The following is a 21,914-nucleotide window of genomic DNA, read 5'->3' on the forward strand; positions in this document are numbered from 1 at the left end:
TGTGCAAATACAAAAACTAGAACTGAGGAGGAACTATGGAGTGAAGTCCTCATCAGAGCTGTTTCTTCTTTCACTAGTGATCAGATCTCCATGTCATCCAGCCGTGCACAGCAGATGCATGCCTTCTCTTGGATACGGAATACCTTGGAAGAGCACCCTGAGACATCCCTTCCCAAACAGGAGGTTTATGATGAATACAAGTGAGTGCTTCGGGTAGTGCTTTCTGCATAGTGCTTACAAAGTTGTAAGTAGTTCTGTGACACGGGCTCTACAAGTGCTCCGTTGACATACATACACAAGTGCATGTGGAAGAACAAGGCCTTCTGTGCTTGGGTGCTAACCTAACTGAGGCCAACTCTATTCAGTAGCTGTGCCACTGAAGATAGGACTGTGCTGGTTGAGTGGTGCATTACGTATGCTGAAGTAAACGTGCAAGTATTTCTTAGCAAGGAAATATCAGTATGAATATTGTTTTTATTTTTTGGACAGAGCGGCACAAATTAAAAGTGCCACTTGCTGTCTTAGAGTGCTTTTTGTTCTAATTATATATACGTGCACATGTAAATGACTGTCTTAACAAGGATGAAGGGCTGAATTGTTCCTCCTGGAAAGGCAGGTATTTGGCACATAAGATCTAGACAATGGTACCTTTCTCTCCAGAATAATACATAAGTATTGGGCTTTCCTGCAGCAAACCTGATTTCTACAAAGGCACAGTATACCTGAATATGCATGAAACCAGTAACCAAGGCCACTGAGAGTCTGTTTTGTCAAGTCTCGAAGCTATCATGTAATGAGAGCGATTAGAAGCAAGGGAGGGCGAGCTGTCTGGCAAAAGTTGGATTTGGATTCATTTACAAAATGTTCCCCATAGGGGAAAAAAAAAAAAAAAAGGCCCAGATGCCTGAAGATGAATAACAGATTCCTGACCTAGTATGAATATTTCCATAATCTGAATGATTGCAGTAATTTGCAGGGAGTTGAGTGCCTTCACCTCACAAATGCCTACAGGATTCAGCCCTTGGTAGTTGTTGCAGCGCTGCATTATGTGAATGCCTCCTTTTAATTAACTCTCTCTGGCAGAGTTGTTTTGCTCTGACTGAGCTGCAGCATGATGGCATTCGCTTGCCTGGGGTTGATAAACACGCAGACACCTATTTCTGAAGTCTCCCCATTGAGCTGAGCGGTGACGCAGCCTGGAAGCGGGGCCAATAGCACAGACGTGCCAGGGCAGCCAATCCCCGAGCAGGAGCTGCTCCCGCAGACACAGCAACAGCGGCAGCTGCTGTGCGGGAGAGAAATGGAAGCGTTATTCTGAAATATATTTCTTATTTAATAATTTATGGCCTGCTTCAGCAACAAATCTGCTTGGCTTCCATGCTGTGCCAAGCTGCAGATGCCCAGAAAAATCATCATCTACAGATTGTTGAGTGTGAAATTTGGATGGCTTTTGGATGTAGCTGCATCAAGTATTTGTGTATTGTATTTTTTTGCCTAACAAAATAAGGGTGGAAAGCAAATATTCAGGAAAATATCAAATGTTTGGAATCTGTTCTCTTTTGAAAGCATCTGTTCTGTTTTTAAAACATGTAGTTTCTGTGAGTGTATTTATGAGCTATTCTTGCACACCAAAGGAAGAATAGCTTTGGAGTGGGAGGTGGGGAAGAGGCGTATAAATAGATGAGTTAGTTTTGATAAGTCATTTTTCTTTACCTAGGGGCGTTAAGTCCTCTCAAATCTCACTTCTCTCTTATTTACAAGTTATAATTTCTCTCCTCTGTGTGCAAAGATAAATGTTGCATGAGCTCATAGTGAGGAAACTTGTGCACTCTGCACATAATAAATCGAAGTTAAAAGGCTTCAGAAGAGTGCTGCATCATAGCAGCGTTTCAATGCCTGCTGTAAATTTTGGTCGAAATATTTTTATTTTTTTTTTATAAAAATACTGCTCTTCTGTATCACCTTTGTGTTTTTCTTTTTTCTATTGAGAGAAAAAAGAAGCTTACAGTGCACACCGATCCAGCGCTGGCAAACGTTGATAGCATTTCCAGCTCCTTCACATTTCAGTAGTCTTGCATCCCTCATCTAAGTTAACACAATGATGCTTCTTTTTGGTTTCTTACTCTTTTTAATTGTAAATTCACATCTCTAGCTAGGTAAAAGTGAATGACTATATCACTTATTTTACCCCCTTCAAAAGGGAGATAAATGCATCGTAATATGAGCCAGTAGCACTTGGGACGGTTGAGAGCTTGCAGCTGAATTTCAGAAAGGAGGTAAATGAGAGCTATTTCACCTCTCTTGTTGGCACCGCAATACCACTTGCACTGACAGAATATGCTGTGCTGTAAGAAGCTGTGTTCCAGTGCACGTGGTGCTTCTGCCAGCTTCCTTTGGAAGTTATAGGGGAATACAGTCTGGAATATATTATTGGGACTCATGGTGAGCTGCCTAATCTCTTCTGTAGAGATCTTCTCTTCTGTAGCCTGAAGAGAATAGTTGCTGCTTCCCATCAAATAAATCCTTTCAGTGTTTTCTCGTCAGTCAGTTTTACTTACATATCTTTGCTTTATTAGTAAACACCCTTCTGGAGGCTGCCAGGTGTAGATTAAGCTGAGTTTAGAGAATTAAGATTTCAAGTCTGGCAGTACTTACACAGAAAAAAAATCCTTGTTTGTCCACAAAATGATTTTTGAGCCTTCAGTAAGCACTTTGATCCTCTTGCTGCTACTGCAATGATGCAAGAAAAGGAAGTTATGTTGTTCATATTTATGCTTGGTGCCCTGAAGATTCACTTAATACACTTTAATGTAGGTTAGGAGGTCTTTGAGTGAGCTTGTATCTCTTATCTGGTCTGTAAATCATTAATCCTTGATTTACTGGCTGCTGGGCCACTTGATGCATAGGTTGTGTGTGTTAGTGTTAAAGATGTTAACTAGCAAGTGGAAGAAGACTATTGAGAAGCTGGAACAGAAGAGGGCAGTAGGTACAGGGCTACCATGGACATTAAACAAATTAAAGATGTGAGATTCATGCTAAGCTTGTTTGATAGCTTTTAACCAGTGTTTTACTTAAAAACTCCCTGATAGGAACTGCATGGGACCTGTTGTGTTGTCAAGTCTTCTGTTGTAACTGAGTAACTATGTATTTCTTTTAAAAGCTGATCAAACTCCCATCTAAAGCAACTGTTTCCTGGCTTTGTTACTAGTCCTAAGAATCTGATACAGAATTCCATTTCTTTGATGGTTTTAAGACATCTCTATTCCATCCTATGTGATTTCTAGGACTTCTTTGCCAGCATTGTTCGTTAGCTTAAGGAGAGCCTGCCTCTTCCTAAGGTTTTGTTCTAACCCATTTTTTAGAAATCAGTTACTTCGGGTGGATTGGATAAGCCAAGATCTTTGTTTTGTTTCATGCAATAGGTTCTTCCCTACTATTCATAGGGTTCTTTCTGCACCCATCTTGTGTTGAGTTCAGCTTTCTTGAACAGGGTGTGCAGAATATGTACCATGTTCTCTGTGGGATTTAGCCTGTACGTACAGTGACAGAAAAATTCTCCTCAAGTAATGCTGCTGTTTTACTCTAAGATTGTATCCACCTTGTTATCAGCTGCTATGGATATATCATAATTAACAACAGGATGACTAACATATCCATTTTATCTTCCGCTGCATTCAGTCGATGAGTGCCTACTTCACAGCAGCAGCACTTGTTAATTCTTGTGCATTAGTTTGCATCTCGAGCTATTTAATTCCATCTTTTTTTCTATTCTTGTCTTTTCAGTTTTTGCATGTAACACCCCAGTCATTTTGTTTCAGTGATGCCTCCAGAATCAGATGGTTTTGCCACATTTTTTTCTGACAATTTAATACGATATTAAGTAAGGAAGACAGATTTTGAGGAACTGTGCGTAGCTTTCCTCTGAGCCTTCTGTCTCAGTGTAATCCATTACCTCCATCTTATCCAGTTCTTTGCCCGGGAAGCTAGTTAAGCTGGGCTGCCTAGACTGACCATCCTTGTTGGCTTGTAGTTGGTTAATCTTTTTTGTGGTCTAACTCAAGCGCACTCCCGTTGTATTTTCTGTCTTGAGTACATGTAATTCGAAAATGGACTTCCCTTGCCAAATTTACTGCGTAGGTGCGCTCTTTGTAGACCTTCCCTCCCCCATCTGTTTCCCACCCACCCTTCAAATAAGCAAAAGAGCTCCTGGGCTCAGCGATGTACCAAGAGTGCAAGTAGCAGAGAGAAGAGCTTCAGGGAAGAGACTCCTGGTATGTCTTGTCAAGTCAATGAGAGATCACAGATGGACATATAGGATTCTCGGCCAAGCCAGGAGGAGGAGGGGCCATATGGAAGGATCTGTCTGAAAACTGAAATTACAGGATGATAATAAGAGCTCAGAAATCACAAGCTTGCAGGAGCTGCCAGTATGGATTCAGGGGGACCATATAACTGGACACTTGGTGCTGCTAGCAAGTAATTGTCTTGAAACAGATGTGCTTGACTCGAGGAACTGATTTTTTTTCTTTTTTCTTTATTCTTTTTTTTTTTTTTTTTTTTTGGAGAGGGAATAATTTTATCTTTGAAGTTGATTGATTGATAGGTTCCTAATTGTGTTGTTTTGCTATTTTAGGTTTTTTGTTTTGTTTTGCTGACATTGTTGAGTTTCAGTCAAAAATACTGCTGACTGCAGCAGAGAAATTTGGAGAGCCCCCCTTTACATGGTGGTTGAGACTTCAAGCCCTGTAATCAGCCTTAGAAAGTGACAAAGACCCACCTTTTAGGATTTTTCAGAGGGAAGTTAAAATCCAGTGGAGTCTGGTAAGACTTGAGATAAAAAAGCACAGAGACGTGTCTAGAACAGCATTATGCATGAAGCAGCCTCTGATTCCTAAGAAGGTGCAGCAAGGCTGGAGCAGCATTCCTTTGTATCAACTTCAAAGGGACAAATCCAGAATCCAGAGAGTGTGACTGACATGCAGTGAAATGAATTTTGTTGGTATATAAATCAGGTAAAAATTTTCCTGATGTCTGATACAGAAACATCAAGTAGTTGGAGGGAACCTCTGGAGGTTACCAGGTCCAACCCCTCACTCAGAGCAGGGCCAGCTTTTGATGTTTTGTGATGTTGCCTTATCCCAGACCATTTATGAATGAGGGAAATCAAGGACTGGAATGGGAGCCCAAAGAGGGTGTGAAATCTTTCTGCCTGTTTTTAGGACTGGGCGAAGCCGAGCAGCCTGGTTTTGACCTCAAAGCTGAGCCTCTTGTGGGCTGGTGTTTAGACTGAAGTCTAAAAGGGTGCTACCAAGTGCCATTCCCACTCTAATCCGTGATGCTGTGCCTCCTAAGGTGGAGCTTCCAGTGTCCAGCAGCTCCTGTTCCTGTGGTCTGTCCACTTTCATTGGGAATGTGTTGGGGGCGTTGTGTCCCATCCCCTTGCTTCCTTTTAAATAAAGAAGAAAAAAGTGAGAGTTGTCACAAAAATGGGCTGAAAGTTTTGGTAAGACTGGCTCCTCTGCACTACACTGCATTTCCTTCTTCATTTTGGAAGGAGAAACAAAGGTCTTTTATTTCTGTCCCATGGATAACAGCAGTCTACACAAGTTTGCAGACAGAGCTGGGGAAAGTAAGGGCACACAAGCTCTATGGAAGAATGGTAGAACCAAATAGAAAAACCTTGCTGTTTATCATCAAAATCATAACATTTGTGGCAGTGCTTTGCAAAAGGAGGATACCTACATACAGCCAAGGTAAAAGCAGCATATAGCTGCTCTGTAATAACTGATATTTGTACAGAGAAAATAAATGCAGTGGAAATATCTCAAAAATATCTCTCTGTGTAGCTACAGTTTTCAGAGAAGGCTGTTTGTCTGGACTCCTTGGATGCAGGTGCCATTGCTGATTGTGACTGGTTCTACCATGTGATGCTGGGAATTAAACCTCTGTTTCAGGAGTGCTGCTTTTCGTTTTCTTCCTTGATGAACAGAGATTTGTTTGCCTGCATGTACCCAAGTTAGAGTAGTGAGCAATGTAGTGTGTGAAGTGATTGTCTTGATGCTCTCTGCTGTGTTGCCCACACAGAGCTGTGTACAGTCACCTCTTCTGTTCAGAGACAGCTTGGTTCTGTGTATTGCTGGTGGGCTGCCCACAGGAAAGGAGCTATTGCTGTGGTGCTGACTCTGTGACCATAGGAAGTCTGAAAGAGAACACTTTACCGGTGTGCTTTTGGGCCTGAGCATGTCAACAGCTGTGAAATACTACGGTGCTCTTGAACAAAAGGCAATCAATATGTAGTAGTGTTGGTATCTTTGTGCAGCCTCAAGCACTTGCTGCGTAGCTGAGCGTTCCAGAGCAGGTTGTTTTTCTCCTTTGCTTTCACGTGATTGTGATTTCTCAGAATGTTCACACTTGGCAGTGTAATCAACAATTCTTGCTCTCTGCCTTAAGGAGATATTTTTCTGAATACGTCAGGTGTTGAAACAAAATTCCTTCTGGTGTTCTTGAGAACTGAAGACAGATAATGGTACCCATTTTACTAGAAAGTAAATTTAGCAAAATGAATAGCTTCTGTTGCTTTTTTTCCTGTGTCATCAACTTGTTTACTCAGTGTGCGAAGATTAGCAGATCCGCATTTGTAGAGGCAGTAGAAATCTGTGAATTTAGGGCTGGTAATTCATGTAAGGATATCTATAATTAAGCAGATCTTATAGTTCAGTGTAGGCAAACAGTTGCTAGGAGGACTAGGTCCTCGATACCTGTTTTTTGTGTTACACCTATAAAGGTGAAGCTGGTTCCATGGGAAGCTACGCCTCATGAAAATCTGTTTGCTAAGTTGTCTCAAGTTGCAGCTGTGCAGGCAGACAAATCTCGGACCTGCTGCTCTTCAAATACTCCAATAGGACTTCAGGCCTTCCCACACACTCAAGCCATACCTCTGGCTAGAGAATGTCACTGCTAAGTCCTACAGTAAGTGAATTGAAACATAATAGCTTCAAACTAAGTTGTGGAGAGAATCTTAACTGTGCTCTAGTTAATGCCACTACTTGTTAAATCTCCACATGACTTGTCTTTGAACTCAGTAGAGAACAAGGCAAAACCGATGGTATTAATAGCTCTGTGTATACATTTTTTATGTATTCAGTTCGTTGTGGATAGCTTCATTAATGTTATATGTGGTTCTAAATATGGATGGGTTTGAGTGTTTTCTTTTTGAAAACCTTTGGAGTCTAGCATGCAGGCTGGCCTTTTGTATTAACTTTGATTCCATTCACGTTTTATTTCTCTTTGTTGCAGGAGCTATTGTGACAATCTTGGCTATCACCCATTAAGTGCTGCTGACTTCGGAAAGATCATGAAAAATGTCTTTCCGAATATGAAGGCCCGTCGTCTAGGCACAAGAGGCAAATCAAAATATCCTTTGCTTGAACACTTCTCAGTAACTTCTTCTGCAATTGCCTGGAGAACATCTGCTGTTACAGCTCAACTACCAGCTAAATTTAGAAGTAATGTTAAATAAAATATGCAGACACTTTCCCAAAAATCTTTAAAGATTATTAAATGCTATAGTGTTAAGTTGCAAGATACCACTTAAGAAACAAGATAGTAAATTTAGGTTACACTGTCTTTCTGGGAAGCTTAGTTGTCACAACAGTGAGGAACCAAAAAAGCCTTATCACATAGTGTGAAGAGGAATATAGAAGTAGAGGAACTTGACTCACGTACATACAATAGTATTTTATTAGCAGTTCAGAATTATCAAAACATTTCTTGCTTCATTATATACTTGTGCACACCAGTACTTTAAAAGTTAGTTGTAAAGCCACAGATCCTTCTTAAGAGGTGCTACAAATCTCTCATAAAACTGCAGCTCCTCAATCCACTGTTTCAATTGTTTGAAAGAGAAAAGGGGATTACTGGGAAGCAGTCAAAAAGCTGATTATAGACTTGGAAGTCACTTATTGATGGCATGTCCTGCAGGGGTGAGGGGAACAGGCTGCTTCCTTCGTTGCCTGGTGCATACTTCCTGAGACAGAAAAGACAATTCAGAGCAAGTGCTAGGATGAGAAGCGATGTCTCTCTCCATTGACTGTGGTCTCGTTCCCTGTGCCCACAACTGGAGTCCGCTTCTTTCCCTTTTTGCCTGTGGTAGAGAAATTCACTCTCCCGAAGGGTATGCAAAAATACTATCCTGTTCAGCTGTAACTTAAAGCAGAGCCTGAAGTATACAGCAAATTGGTGTTGTCATAGTGTAGGTAAAGATAATGTTACAGGCATAAGTATGCACAGTTAAATGTTGAGACAGAGTAGTTTATCAGCTAACAGGCAGCCGCTATGAACAAGTCAGGGCAAGTACTATGGAAAAGAGTCAGCTTATATCACTGGTGGTTCTGCTGTTTCAGTTTAGGGACAAGAAGCACTGCTGGGAAAGAAGTGCAGTAATCAAATCAAAAGGCAACAAGGATGTAAATTTTTCTCAGGCTTTTCTGAGATGAAGCTATGGTTTGTATTTATTGCACAGGTAACTGCTTCTGTCTAGTCTTTAGCAAGCTGAGGTATTCCATTAAAAAACAGAAACTGTTACTGATTTTCAAAGTAAGCATTTTAATCCGCAAGAATTTAGTCTTTTCCAAGTTGAGAATTGCACTTTCCCTTGAGAATCTTCGGAAACTGCCATGAAGCAACCTGCTGCCTGCTGTGTCCCACAGGGCCAGCTCTTGCTCCATCAGTGTGTTGCTCTGATGCAGTGGATAGATTGAGCTACTGCAGAAAGTGAGGGTGGGTTTTAAAGGGTGAAAGACCTCAAGGAGGTTGTACGTTCTAATTAAAAAACAATCAAAAGAACTAGCTGTAATGATACGGACTCACTGTAATACTGTCTTTTGCCAAGGTTTTACTCTAAGCATGGTAAGCAAAGAGAATTAATGCTAGCGGGTAGCCCAGGATTATTTGTCATCTTCAGAGGGGACCAAAAAGAAACACACATAATTGTACATGAAGAAATTATGTCCATTAAATTTTTCATTAAGTACAGTGTTGGATTATCTAGTAATGGAGTCCAAAACTTTATAGCAGCATTCTGGATGGAGCTAGACAAATTTTAAGGAAGAAATTATATGATGTAATTATAGCTTGACTGGATTGTCTTTCAGTTCTGTTTCCTAAGTTTCTAATTCAGAATGATTAAAATATGACTTCATAAGTCAAATATGACTTTCACGCTTGCCTTAATACCTAACCACCCTACATTTAATTTACCGTAGTTATGCTCCATCCACGTTAGTGTAAGAAAATGTAAACTCTGTGGTCTAGGGAAGAGAAATACACATGTAGAGAAAATGAAAAATCAGTGATTTTGCCAAGGATTTGCTCATCATAGAGAAGAGACACTGTATGTGAACTTTTAGGCTTTGGATTCTGGGCTGTTGTGAGGTTATGTTTAATGACACTGAATTTGAGAGCTGTGGCTGAGTTTGAGTATAAAGTTTATGAGAGGTATAGGAGGAATTACTGCCCGTCCTCCCTACATGCCACCTAACAAGCAGAGATGATGTGGACCTTAATTCTTGATCACATATTGCTACAGTGGACTGAGGAAGAAGGCTTTTGTTCATATGCCAACACTGCCCAACCTTGACTTTCATAAAACTGGAGATGGGGTATGTTATATACTTCTACATATTTGTGCAAATTAACATTTATTATGTTACTTTTACTGTCTTAAGTTTTTCTTACTATCTTAAGTTTTCCAAGCAAATTGAAGAGCTGTGTAGCTTTTAATAATTTCTTTATGATGCTCAGATTCTAAATCATTGTTTGTTTGTTTGTTTTCTATAAAAATCTAGAAAGAATTGTAGTACTAGTATAAAAAAAATAATACATCAGAGGTGAAGCAGAATTCCATAGTACTGCTACCTACAAGGTGTGTTTATATATGTATTTAACTCTGATCCCGTTTTGGCTTTACTGTATATTGATAATAATAATTCAACGTTAGAGGAGAATCCCCTGGGAAAGAAGCAGTTCATGGGGATCAACGGCTGCTGCGGTGACAAGACTCTGGTTGCAAGGAGGATCAACTGTAGGTGGTCTGAATGTTGGGATTCTTGCTTTGATTTTCTTCCAGAAGCAGCAATTCCACATGGTACCTTTGGAAACAAGCAGCAGCATATAATGTTTAGTAGCATGGATGTTGTGGTCTCATTCTCCCAATTTCATGAAGAACTGTGAACATCCGCATTCAGCTTGCTGTGTGCTTTTGATCATCGTTTGCTCTGTGTTCCTGTGTTCACTCCTTAGTGGCCTTTAATAATGAAAGTAACCATTCCTTCTTTGTTTGTTGTAGTTGGATGGGACAGAGCCGTCTGGGCAGCTACAAAGTGCCGATGAGGAAGTTGTCTCTGCGGCCTGCCGGCTTGTTTGCGAATGGGCCCAGAAAGTGCTAAGCCAGCCTTTTGATACAGTCCTGGAATTGGCTCGTTTCCTTGTAAAAAGTCACTACATCGGCACCAAGTCAATGGCAGCTTTAACAGTAATGGCAGGGGCACCAGCAGGTAATGAGTTAACTTCATTCTGAATCGATGAAATGGGGGGTGTTTTTTCTGAGAGTAAGGCATTTTAAGTCAGAGGGATTTCTTTTAATCTTAATCTGGGGTGACCAGGAGGAGTTGAGGTGTCTGGACAGCTCTGGACCTTTAGGGATCGATTGGGTTTGTCTCCCCTGCTTTGAGTAGGAACGTGTCCCACTTCAGACCTTGGCATTTTAGTCCTCTCCAACAGATGTTAGCTGAACCAGACTGATTTCAGTCTGCGTTGCTTTAAATTATTTTCTTGAAAGTAGTCTGGGTAGGAAGATTTGAAAATAAGCAGTGGCTTCAGCTTTAGTTTGTGATGGTAACCTTTTGCTTGCCTGACAACTTCTTGCTGCAGTTTAGATTTGTGTTAATGGTCGCGTAAGGACTGGGTATAAAAATGTCTGGTAAAATAGAGTCGTGCTTCTTGAGAACTGCTTGCTGCCTGAGGGAGAGGTAAAGGGAAGGGAAGTGAGGGAAGAGAAACCTCAGTTGGTCTTAAAGCTACTACGTAATCACAGTCAGTGTGAAGTGTGGGGCTGGTCATTGAAGAGACTTCAGCAATTTCTCTAGAAGTCCTTACAGTTGAGTAAACAATTCAGCAACAGAAATTGAAGCAAGAAATTCTCTGTCAAGGAAATTACTAATGATACAATTTGAGTGGTCTTGTTCAAGTTGGTTTCCTAGCTCATATTCTCTGAGGTAATGAAAGGTAGGCGTTCATGCATGGTGGGAAGCAGTCAGGATGTGGGGCTTCCAGTCCATCTTGGCCGTTCAGGTCAAAAACCCCTGCACGGAAGGCAAGGATGTGTGCGTGGTGCTGTCATGAGCTGACTGGTGATTCCTGGGACACGGCCTGCAGTGATTGCCTGTGGCACTTGGATGGACACCTGTCTCCCCAGACTCTTTCCAAGGTCTTCTCCAATTCCTCTGATGAGGACCCTGGTCTTATGAAGCACTCAAAGGCAGGGTTAACTTGAGTTAACCCTCCATGCAAGTAATTGTACCGAGCTGTACTATGCTAGATCAGGATTTGGGTGCCCTGACAGTGGGGGTTTGTAGGCACGCTGCTGGTGTAGCTGTGTTTGTTTGATGACTTGTCCTCATTTGGAAACAATTGTCCATCTGAATTTTCTCTCCCGAGCAGATTTTCTTACAGGCATTTCTGGTATGTCAGATGCAAATTTTCCTGAGATGTTTGATCTGTGTCAGGTAGTAAAAGTGTGTCAGCTGTTGTTTTTATAGATTGTACTAGAGATTATGGTTTGAGGGGCACTGAGAGGGACAGGAGAGCCCCCTCCAGAGGCAGTTTGTGTAACTGGGATTCCAGCACTTGATGTCAGATCTTTGTTAAAGATCAAGGTAAAGAGGAAAGTTACTTTGTATTTCACTACATCTCAGAGAAATGGATTTCAAATTCACGCATTTCAAATCGAAACTGGTGGTCAAGGCTGAAGACAGGGGTGATCCCCTTCTGGATCCCCTTACTTCCTTGAGGAGAAGGTGGTGTTTCAAGGAAAAAGGTGGTTATTTCCAATGCATGCCTGTGGAGCTCAGGTACTCATTTCAGGAGAGGTTCTATGGTCTGGCATGGTAAATAAAATATTCATTCCCATTCCTCTTTATCATGAGGAACTATAGTGTCTCTGTGTACTAACTGGTAGGGAAAAAAATAAAGCTTTTTTTTTTTTTTTAAGGTAAAATTGTGGTGTTATTTTCCTGACAAACATTACTTGCTTTCAGTATTCAGACCACATATTTTCCAGTAATAGCAATATATTTGCGTGTTTCACTGCTCTGTGAAGAAGGAATTGAACACTTAATGTGGAGACGTGTTGTAGAGTTCAGGCTCTTGTGGTCCATGCAGGCTGCTGCTCAAAGGATGGGCTCCCAGAAGACGGTGTTTGAGCTTATACTGGGGATCTAAACCCAAATTACTGCCCTTAAATGGTGATGAGTGATTTATAATCGAGTTCTTTTAAAGTAATGGAGAAGCCTATGGAAATATAAATTAAACTGGTAAAGCATATTTAGAAGGGCAATTCAAGAGAATTGGGCCATTCTTGAGAGAGTGTGCTTATCCTCTTAATGTTAATGAATGAAAGATCATAGATGCGACGTGATTTTGTAACAGGAATTGGTACCAGCTCCACAGACAAGACCAACTCCATAGTGTTCTCCTTGGAAGCACCATTGCTTGCTTGTGATTAGCAAAGGCATTGTCTCCAGAAAATAAATAAATAAATAATTCTAATTTCCCTCATTTTTCACCTTTTTCCTTCTTTTGTTTTCTTTTCCTCCCTTGTCACTACTCTTCTTGCCCTTCTTTCACCGCTGTCCATGATCACGTGCTGGTTGCAGTCCATTCTGACATTACATGTAGGTAGTATCTGTTCAGAGCTGTTCCTCTGTGACACAGACCCACAGCTTTCTGGAAAGATTTTTCATTTTTAAAACTGCTTTCAAGATAGGTAACAACAAAAACATGGTAGATGATGGATTTTAAAGATTCCTCTGAAATATATCCACTGCCCTCTACTGTCAGTTAAATTAATTGCATTGTTTTTAGATGTAATTCAAAATACGTAGCTTGGGGTTACTAGAAAAAAGATGCCAATACATAAAATTTATCAGCTAGTGGCCAGCTTGCCTAACAGATAGGAGTTTAGACACAGATACGGAAAGAAACTGAAACACTGAATAGATTTGAGCATGCACAAATAGATGAGGTGTTCCCTGAATGGTTGTGGAGATGCCTGCTATGTATCTGCAGTTGGATACAGAAGTGGCACTACAACAGACTGCGTATGTGTTGTTATAATTCATTCTTCTTCTTCTGTGTTCAGGAATAAAAGGGATCCCCCAGCCCTCAGCTTTTATGCCTACTGCTGAAAGCAATTCCTTCCAACCACAAGTGAAAACTCTGTCATCTCCTGTTGATGCCAAGCAGCAGCTGCAGCGTAAGATCCAGAAGAAGCAGCAAGAACAGAAACTGCAGTCTCCTTTGCCAGGAGAGTCCCCAGCAAAGAAAACGGAAGGCACTGCAACCAATGGTGTGACGAGTATATCGAATGGAAGCCCTGCAATCCTGTCTCCTCAGCCCATTGGTATTGTTGTGGCAGCTGTCCCCAGCCCGATACCGGTAATCTTCTCCAGCAATTCTAGAGAAACCCCCTTATGAAAGTAGTTAAGTAGATATGTCAGTGGGAGGGAAGAATGTTGGTTTTCATTCAGACTTGGGTCCCTCGATGCTGTTCTGTCCCAGTGACTGTTACACCACGAGTGGTGTAACGATGTGACTGAGTTTGGGTGAGATAAGGAGGCAGCAGCATTCTGATCATATCACATAGGTCTTGTTCATCTTTGAAATCATTGATAGTGGGATTTCAGCTACCAATATTGGTTATATGTGGGCATAATGACCCTTGGGATGAAGCTCAACCAGATGGGAGAGCCAGCACAGGTCATGTGGCTCACTGAACCCCTCATTTGGAATCCAAATTGACTTGCATTGGCCCAGCATACTTAGGTGACACCAGCAATTTTGTTTTTGCATGAAACTGAAAATATGGAGCTTCTTTGTCTTTCAGACAAAAAAAAAAAAAAAGAAAAAAAAAGGGGGGGGGTTGGGAGGAAGGTTATTTGTTTTTAGGTTTTTATTTTTTATTAGCTGTGCTGTTTATTTCAATAGATAAGGGAGTTTTTCTGCCTGATACTCAGCTTAGATTTGATTTGCTTTTGAAATCTTGAAAATGAGCAGTTTTGAATGCATCTTCTCCTCTTTGTCTTTTGTATTTCTGTCTTTTGTTCTATTTGGTGAAGGACTGTATGATAATAATCCTTTCTTAAGCCTAATGTGTAGGCCAGTGCCTTGTCCCTTAAAAACTGAGGCCATGTGTCTGCCCACCAATCCTAGGCAGACAGATACCAATTGCCTGGTACGCAGTTGAAGAGCTTGCTTTGTTTTGAAGCCACTAGCTTTGCTGTGTTGAGCTGCGTTGTCCTTCACCTTTTGAAATGCGTGGGGATGAAGTAGTCTGTGGGCCTGGAGGACTTTCTTGCTTCATTACCACACCGTGTCTCTTCCTCTTTGAACAGGTGCCAAGGACCAGGCAGTTGGTGACATCTCCAAGTCCTATGGGATCGTCAGACAGCAAGGTCCTGCCGCTCAACGTTCAGGTGGTCACTCAGCACATGCAATCAGTCAAGCAGTCACCAAAGACTCCCCAGAATGTTCCTGCCAGCCCCGTTGGTGACCGCTCTGCCCGACATCGCTACCCGCAGATCTTACCGAAGCCAGCAAATACCAGTGCTCTCACCATCCGCTCTCCCACAACGGTGCTTTTTACCAGTAGCCCAATCAAGACTGTTGTGCCAGCTCCACATGTGAATTCCTTAAATGTGGTAAAAATGACAGCAATATCTCTCGCCCCAAGCAGCGGTAGTGTGCCTGTCAAACAGACACCTTCAGTTAATAGTACTGCGGGAGCAGTGGAAGAGGGGAGAGCTGCTCCACAGATGAAAAATGGATCTCTTGTCTCACTTCAGTCCCCAGGATCCAAACCTAGCACTGTTGTAGCTGCATCTGCAGTTGAGATCAAAATGGAACCAGAAGCACTGCTGGATGAGAACCCAGTACAGGGCCAAGAGAGCTCTGATGTATCTAAATCTATAAAGGCAGCCCCTGGCCTGCCTCCTGCTCAACAAATAAATTTTGAGGTCACAACCTTGAAGGTTTCAGCTGATGGTGTTGTGGAGGCAAAAACAGTTAAGGGCTGCGATCAGGGAGCTGAAGAAGCAGGGACCAAATATAAAACCCAGTCTAATGAGACGACACCGGTTTCTTCAGCAGGCAATAATCAAAGCACTCAAAAGCTCTCAGTTGCCAGTCACTTGTCCAGCACCAGCATTGGTTCACCTCCTACTGGTGAGTCTACGATTAAAGACAAAGTATGCACTAAAAGTCCAAGAAAGCGACAACCTTCTACACTTCAAGATTCCCAGGTACCACCTGTAAAGAAACCACTGGTGGGGCAGCTTTCAGCTGGTAATGCTGTGGAGGGTCAAAAAGCAAACAGCGTTAAGAAGGCCCCAAAGGTTGTATCGTTAGCTAGCGGTGACAATACTGCAACACTTGCTCAAGTTCCCAGCAAGGTACCTGTAAATGTACCCGTACCTTCCACAGCTCCAGCAAACGTAGCGACAGACTGTTCCTTGAGCACCAATTTAAATACCAGTGATCCTACTCTAGGACAGCAGCTTGCATCAGCATCATCTCCAGATATAAAAGTGAAATTGGAAGGAAACATGTTTATCATAGAAAATGATTCAAAATCTGATGGCAGCTTTAACCCGAATGCGTGGCACCATATCACCAAAACCTCTGACTTTGCATCTGTGAATTGTGACCAGCAGCAGGATATCAGTGTTATGACTATCGCAGGACATTCTGGCTCTAGTGACTTACAGGAGTCTGCGTGGGAGCCGGTGCACTGTGAGGGCATGCAGCAGGATGTGTACAACCAGCAGCTACAGAGCCAGCTCCAGGACTCCTCCTTGGGTCAAATACAAGCACAGTCTTCGAATCAGTTACCTCTGCAGTCCGAGCTGAAAGAGTTTGAACATACAGTCCCCCAGTCGAATGAGAACTTCTTCTCATTTGATGATGACCTTACCCAGGACAGCATTGTGGAGGAGCTGGTGCTCATGGAGGAGCAGATGTCAATGAATAATCCTCATCCTTACGGGGGTTGTCTAGGAATGGCACTTCAGAGCCAGACAGCAGCTCAAGGAGCTCCTGTGTCATCTCATCCCAGCAGCACACACTTCTACCATTCAATCCATAACAACAGCACTCCGATCCACACTCCTACTCCTACCCCCACCCCAACTCCTACTCCCACCCCGACTCCGACCCCCACCTCAGAAATGATCTCTGGATCTCAGAACGTGTCACGAGAGAGCCCTTGCTCCAGGCTGGCTCAGACGACTCCCGTAGACAGCGCCCTGGGAAGCAGCCGGCACACGCCCATAGGCACGCCGCATTCCAACTGCAGCAGCAGCGTCCCTCCGAGTCCTGTGGAGTGCCGAAACCCGTTTGCGTTTACTCCCATAAGCTCCAGTATGGCTTACCACGATGCCAGCATTGTTTCCAGTAGCCCCGTGAAGCCGATGCAGCGGCCTATGGCTACCCACCCGGACAAAACCAAACTCGAGTGGATGAATAACGGGTACGGTGGCGTCACCAATTCATCAGTTGCAAACCACGGCATCCTTACGAGCTACCAGGAGCTGGTGGAGGATCGCTTCAGGAAACCTCACGCGTTTGCAGTTCCTGGCCAGTCATACCAGTCTCAGCCACGCCACCACGATACTCACTTTGGTCGCGTGACTCCCGTTTCACCTGTGCAGCACCAGGCAGCCCCTGTAAGTAACACTACCAAGCAAGAGGGTTTTGCTGTTCCTGCTCCTCTGGACAACAAAGGAGCCAGTTCCACTCTCAATAACAGTCTGAGATGCCGGAGCGTGAGCCCTGCTGTCCATCGCCAGCGTAATCTCAGTGGAAGCACCGTTTACCCTGTTTCAAATATACCGCGCTCCAACGTGACGCCTTTTGGGAGCCCGGTGACTCCAGAAGTTCACAATGTCTTTACGAATATCCATGCAGACACCAGTGCCAATAACATAGCGCAGAGAAGCCAGTCGGTCCCGTTGACTGTAATGATGCAGACAGCCTTCCCGTCTCTTCAGAAACAAACAAACACTAAAAAAATAACCAACGTGTTGTTAAGCAAACTTGATTCTGACAGCGATGATGCAGTGAGAGGTTTGGGAATGAACAACATGCCCTCAAATTACACGGCCAGGATGAATCTCACTCAGATTTTAGAGACATCCACTGCTTTTCCTAGTGCCAACCCGCAAAATATGATTAATTCCAGCACTTCAGTTTATGAATTCCAAACACCAAATTACCTCACAAAAAACAGCAGCACCGATCAGATCAGTTTCTCTTCTGGAGATAACCAAGCACAATCAGACATCGGAGAGCAGCAATTAGATTTTAGCAGCACTGTAAAAGACCTTTTAGGGGAGGACAGTCTGCCAACAAACCAGCAGCTGGTGAATCAGGTGGCATCAGATCTGAACGTTACATCTGTCTTTTCCAGCGACATCAGGTTGTCTTCCGAACTCTCAGGCAGCATTAACGATCTGAACACTTTAGACACAAATCTACTGTTCGATCCAGGTCGTCAGCAGGGACAAGATGATGATGCTACACTGGAGGAATTAAAAAATGACCCCTTGTTTCAACAAATCTGCAATGAATCCATTAACTCAATGACTTCAGGTTTTGAGTGGATGGAGAGCAAGGATCATCCTGCTGTTGAAATGTTGGGTTAATCTTGTTTTATAATATGTATGTAGCACACTGTATCTGAAAGACAGACGTATTGTATTTGTCTTAATGGAAGTGCCTCCTGCAGCAGAAACACTTGCTATGTTTTGTGGCATTTAAAAAAAAAGTTTGCTGTAACAGTTGCTCATACTTGAGCAATGAAAAGGCAGTCTTACCAATTTTAAACAAATCTCTGAAGGTGATGGGCTATCGAAGAGCCAGTATTAAAATTTGAATTTTATAGTGTTTCCCATTCAACATTTATTATTGTAGTAAATAAAGAAGTGGTGAATAGCCAGCCAGCAGTGACAGCAATGGTTGAGGCTTTGGGTGGGTGTTAAGTCAAGCTTGTTAGCAGGCTTTCCATACTCCGCATTGCTTGTTACTTCTAGTAGATGATCCTTACTGACCTCTGTTGGTGAGGTCTGAAGGGCAGGGTGCCTGCAGCTGTGTAGGTGATGGGGAGTGGGTAGAGGTGGAGCAGGTGACGTGCAGGTGCCTGACCATTGTGTAGCCATCTTGAGTACTGCTCAGTGGTGAGCTGTGGAAAATCTCCGTAGCACTGGTGCCATTTACATCTCTAGTAAGATGCAGAGACAGGAAAACTAACAGGAATGATCAAGGAAAAAAGAAAGATGCACTAAACTTTTTATTTAAGAGATACAGATCTATGTAGTTATTTTATCCATTAATGTTCCTGACGTTATACTTGGTATTTTAGTGTTCATTTCAGTGTTTTTATATTAGGTAAAATTCATGGGAAAAGATTTTGAGCACTGAGATGTAATCTAGGAGTAACACTCTATTTTAAAATGATAGGTACTATTTGATTATTTATCAGAGCTAAAGAAGTAATGTGATGTTTTTCCCTCTTTTTAAAAACAAAAGAGCTGTTGGAGCTCATTAAAATACTATTTTTAAAGATTCGATTTTAAATTTGCTCTTTTTTAACATAGTGGAGGGTGTAGGAAGATGTTATTTTCTCTATGTTTCAGTAGGTTGAGCCTTTCTGTCTTTCTGTTTTAAACAAAATACAACTAAAATATTAGAAAATGTGGTTGATCTAAAAAGACTTCATATAGAGCCATAATACTGCCAGGCACTTTACAGATACACAGTCAGATGTGATCTTTCTTTGGGTAAAACTTTTTAAAGTGCTTACTGTTTTAGAAGGCTGAATTCCATTTTCATTGAATGATTTGGGAGGACAGATGAATCTAATTTTTGCTAATACTCCTTAGCTAGAGAATGGGATTTAGACTTCTACCTTACTAGTTCCCTTAACGAAACAAAAAAGACCTGTTGTTTTATCAGCATGAGATGGTTTTCCCTAATGATGAAAAGAGAGTTTCTTAACTAGCCCGTGACCCTGTTGTTAGAAAGAGGACTTGCAGGGGCAAGCTTTTACAAAAGAACTGTACTAAGGATGCTACAGTACCATCCCTTACGCTTAGTATAAAATCGATTATTTATCTTGTGAACTGGTATGTACAAAACTGAAAGTAGAACTGAAAACATTTTCCTCTCTTGCATTCCTTCTTTGAATGAGCTGTCATGAATTTATGAATAGGAAGGCACAGTAAGCCCTCCTAGATTTATTGAGGAAGAGATGCTCACATTTTTAGGTGACTTTTTTTCCCCTCCTTCTTGAGATTCTGGTAATGTCGTGATCTCAGGACTGGATTTTTTTATTTTTTGGCTGTGCTTGATTCAAATTGTGATGTTGCATTGGCACTCCAGGTGTACCATGGCTTCTTTTGCTCTTGCTCTGATTGACACCCAGTCTGTGGCCTCTTCTTCAGGGATGAGCAGTTGCGATAAGCTATAGCACCTTACATGTGGCCTGATTTCACTGTGCTTGCATCAGAAGTTTTGACGCTTCATTAGGAACAGACTTGGAGAGTTTGGATCCTTCCTTAAAACGCAGATGTGCGATGGTGCGGTTTACTTTCAGACCAAGTGACACTTTTAATTTTTTTTAAGGAAGTGGGACTCCAAAAACCGCAGTGTAGAGTTCTGTTAGTTGTCTGTCAGTAAGGCTGGAACCATTTTTCCTTTAGATATAAGTTGCCGAAGGCAGGGCTTGAATTCTCTACCTGCCTGTGGCCTTTAGCCAGAAAGGTGCTGACCATCCTCTTGTTGACTTCACTGGATCTGAGACACATCCAGCACCTCTCTTTTCTGACCCTGTGCAAAGTGCTGTGAATACGTAAACCCTACCTGCCAGGGGAGAGTGGTGGGCAGGACAGGACGTCTGTGCTGCAGCCATCTGCGTCTGCGTGCCGTGCTGGCCTCACCTCTGCGGCGCTGGCACTGAGACCGACGCGGGCTTGGTGTAAACAAGTTTTTGTCTAACTTCTGGTTCTTCAGAACATTTCTCAGTAAAGCAAGAGTAGATTTAAAAAGCTGATGCACTCTAAATTATGCAGCCGTCACCAAAGGTTTTTAAAAGTACCTTTTAAATTATTTTTAAATACAAACATTATATTGAAGCTAACACATGACTTAATTAGCAGGTATATTCTATAATCAGTGGATTTAAAGCAAATGTATATTAAATTTAAGAAACGTTCAATTCAGTAAGGATTCTTTCAAGTGAAACCCAAGGCATAGGCACAGCTTTGTACATAGGTGTGTGTTAATTTATAGGTGTTCATATGTTGGTGTTACAACTAATATTCTGTTAGGTCCCTATACTTAGTGCTAGTTAGTTCTTTACATTGAGACAGAGCACTACTGCACACCAAAGTATGCAATACCCAAAGGAAAATTCTCTGATTTTTAACAAATGGAAGCCTGTGTCAGATACTCCAAAACTAAGAATTTGAGACAGTTCTGACCCCTTGTTTACATAATTGGCTTCCTAATAACATTAGAAATGAATTATTTTGCTAGCAATTTTTGCTAAAGTATATGAACTAGTGAATTTGTACCCTGTGTACTGTATTGCAGCAAACACTTTAAATTTGGTTGGTTAGTCCAGCAAACTTTCTGGGTTCATATATTGCACTAAAATTCTGTTGAACCTGTGGCAGGCACATTCCTTAGGATAAATGCAACAAATACAGCCCACAGATTAAAAAAATAATAATAAAATAACAAAAAACACAAAACAAAAAAAAACACACTCAAAAAAAATTAAAAAATAAAACAAAAAAAACTTTCTAATGTGTTTCATTATTAAAAGGCAAAATGTCATTAAAAGTGACAGGTGAAATTGTCTTATGTAGCAATGTGCATTGATCTCAATGAGATGTCTATTTCTTATTCTCTTACATGAGAATATTACAGCAGGAAAAATTAAGTTTAGTTTGCTTCACCATGTTAATACATGATCACAAAATGTGCATGAGTGTTAATGACTTAATCTTGTACAGTACTAGATATATTCCTGTAACCACTTTTATTTTTTTTTATTTTGCTGTATTGAAACTGGTTAACCAGTGTTAACCATGTGAGCATAGTTATTCACAAGTTATTTACTTTTTTATGTTAACTAATTCAGCTTAGTTATTGTTGAATATGTTCTTTTCTTGGATTATTTTTTATTGTTCGGGTGTTGAGAAACATTTTTGCATCATTTTATCATGATAAGAATTCATGAAGTAAATAATTTGCAAATAATTGCAATAAGCACTGACTTCTGAACTGAAAAGAAGGAAAGCATTTCTTGTGCAGTGCATCTGACGTTCATATAATAGTCTTGTACTATACTGTGCTTTATTTACTGCACCGTAAAGGAAGAAAAATCCCTGTTCCATGTTTTCATCTAATGCAGGAAATCCAGTTTTCCCCCTCTTCCCCAGTGTTTTGTTGTCTGTTGTACTGCTGAAACTACAGTAGTTGAATATTGCAGTAGCATTTCAGTTATTTTTTTTATTGAAAGTGCTCAAAAATTGTTTTTTAAATGTTTTCAAAAACAATAAAAACATTTTATATTAAAA

General features: G+C 41.5%; 1 protein-coding gene across 1 annotated transcript in view; it reads left to right on the forward strand.

The window, feature by feature from the left end:
• The window catches only part of RFX7 (regulatory factor X7), a 54,500-nt gene extending 32,586 nt beyond the window's left edge, over positions 1-21,914 (forward strand). The window contains exons 4-9 of the mRNA XM_084532374.1: positions 78-200; positions 7,297-7,413; positions 9,575-9,659; positions 10,346-10,553; positions 13,418-13,713; positions 14,670-21,914. Of these exons, the coding sequence (XP_084388500.1) occupies positions 78-200; positions 7,297-7,413; positions 9,575-9,659; positions 10,346-10,553; positions 13,418-13,713; positions 14,670-17,975 (4,135 nt within the window). The 3' untranslated portion in view covers positions 17,976-21,914. The remainder of the gene's footprint in view (positions 1-77; positions 201-7,296; positions 7,414-9,574; positions 9,660-10,345; positions 10,554-13,417; positions 13,714-14,669) is intronic.

Source organism: Aythya ferina (genome assembly GCF_964211825.1).
Source record: "Aythya ferina genome assembly, chromosome: 11".
Classification (NCBI taxonomy): Eukaryota; Metazoa; Chordata; class Aves; order Anseriformes; family Anatidae; genus Aythya; species Aythya ferina.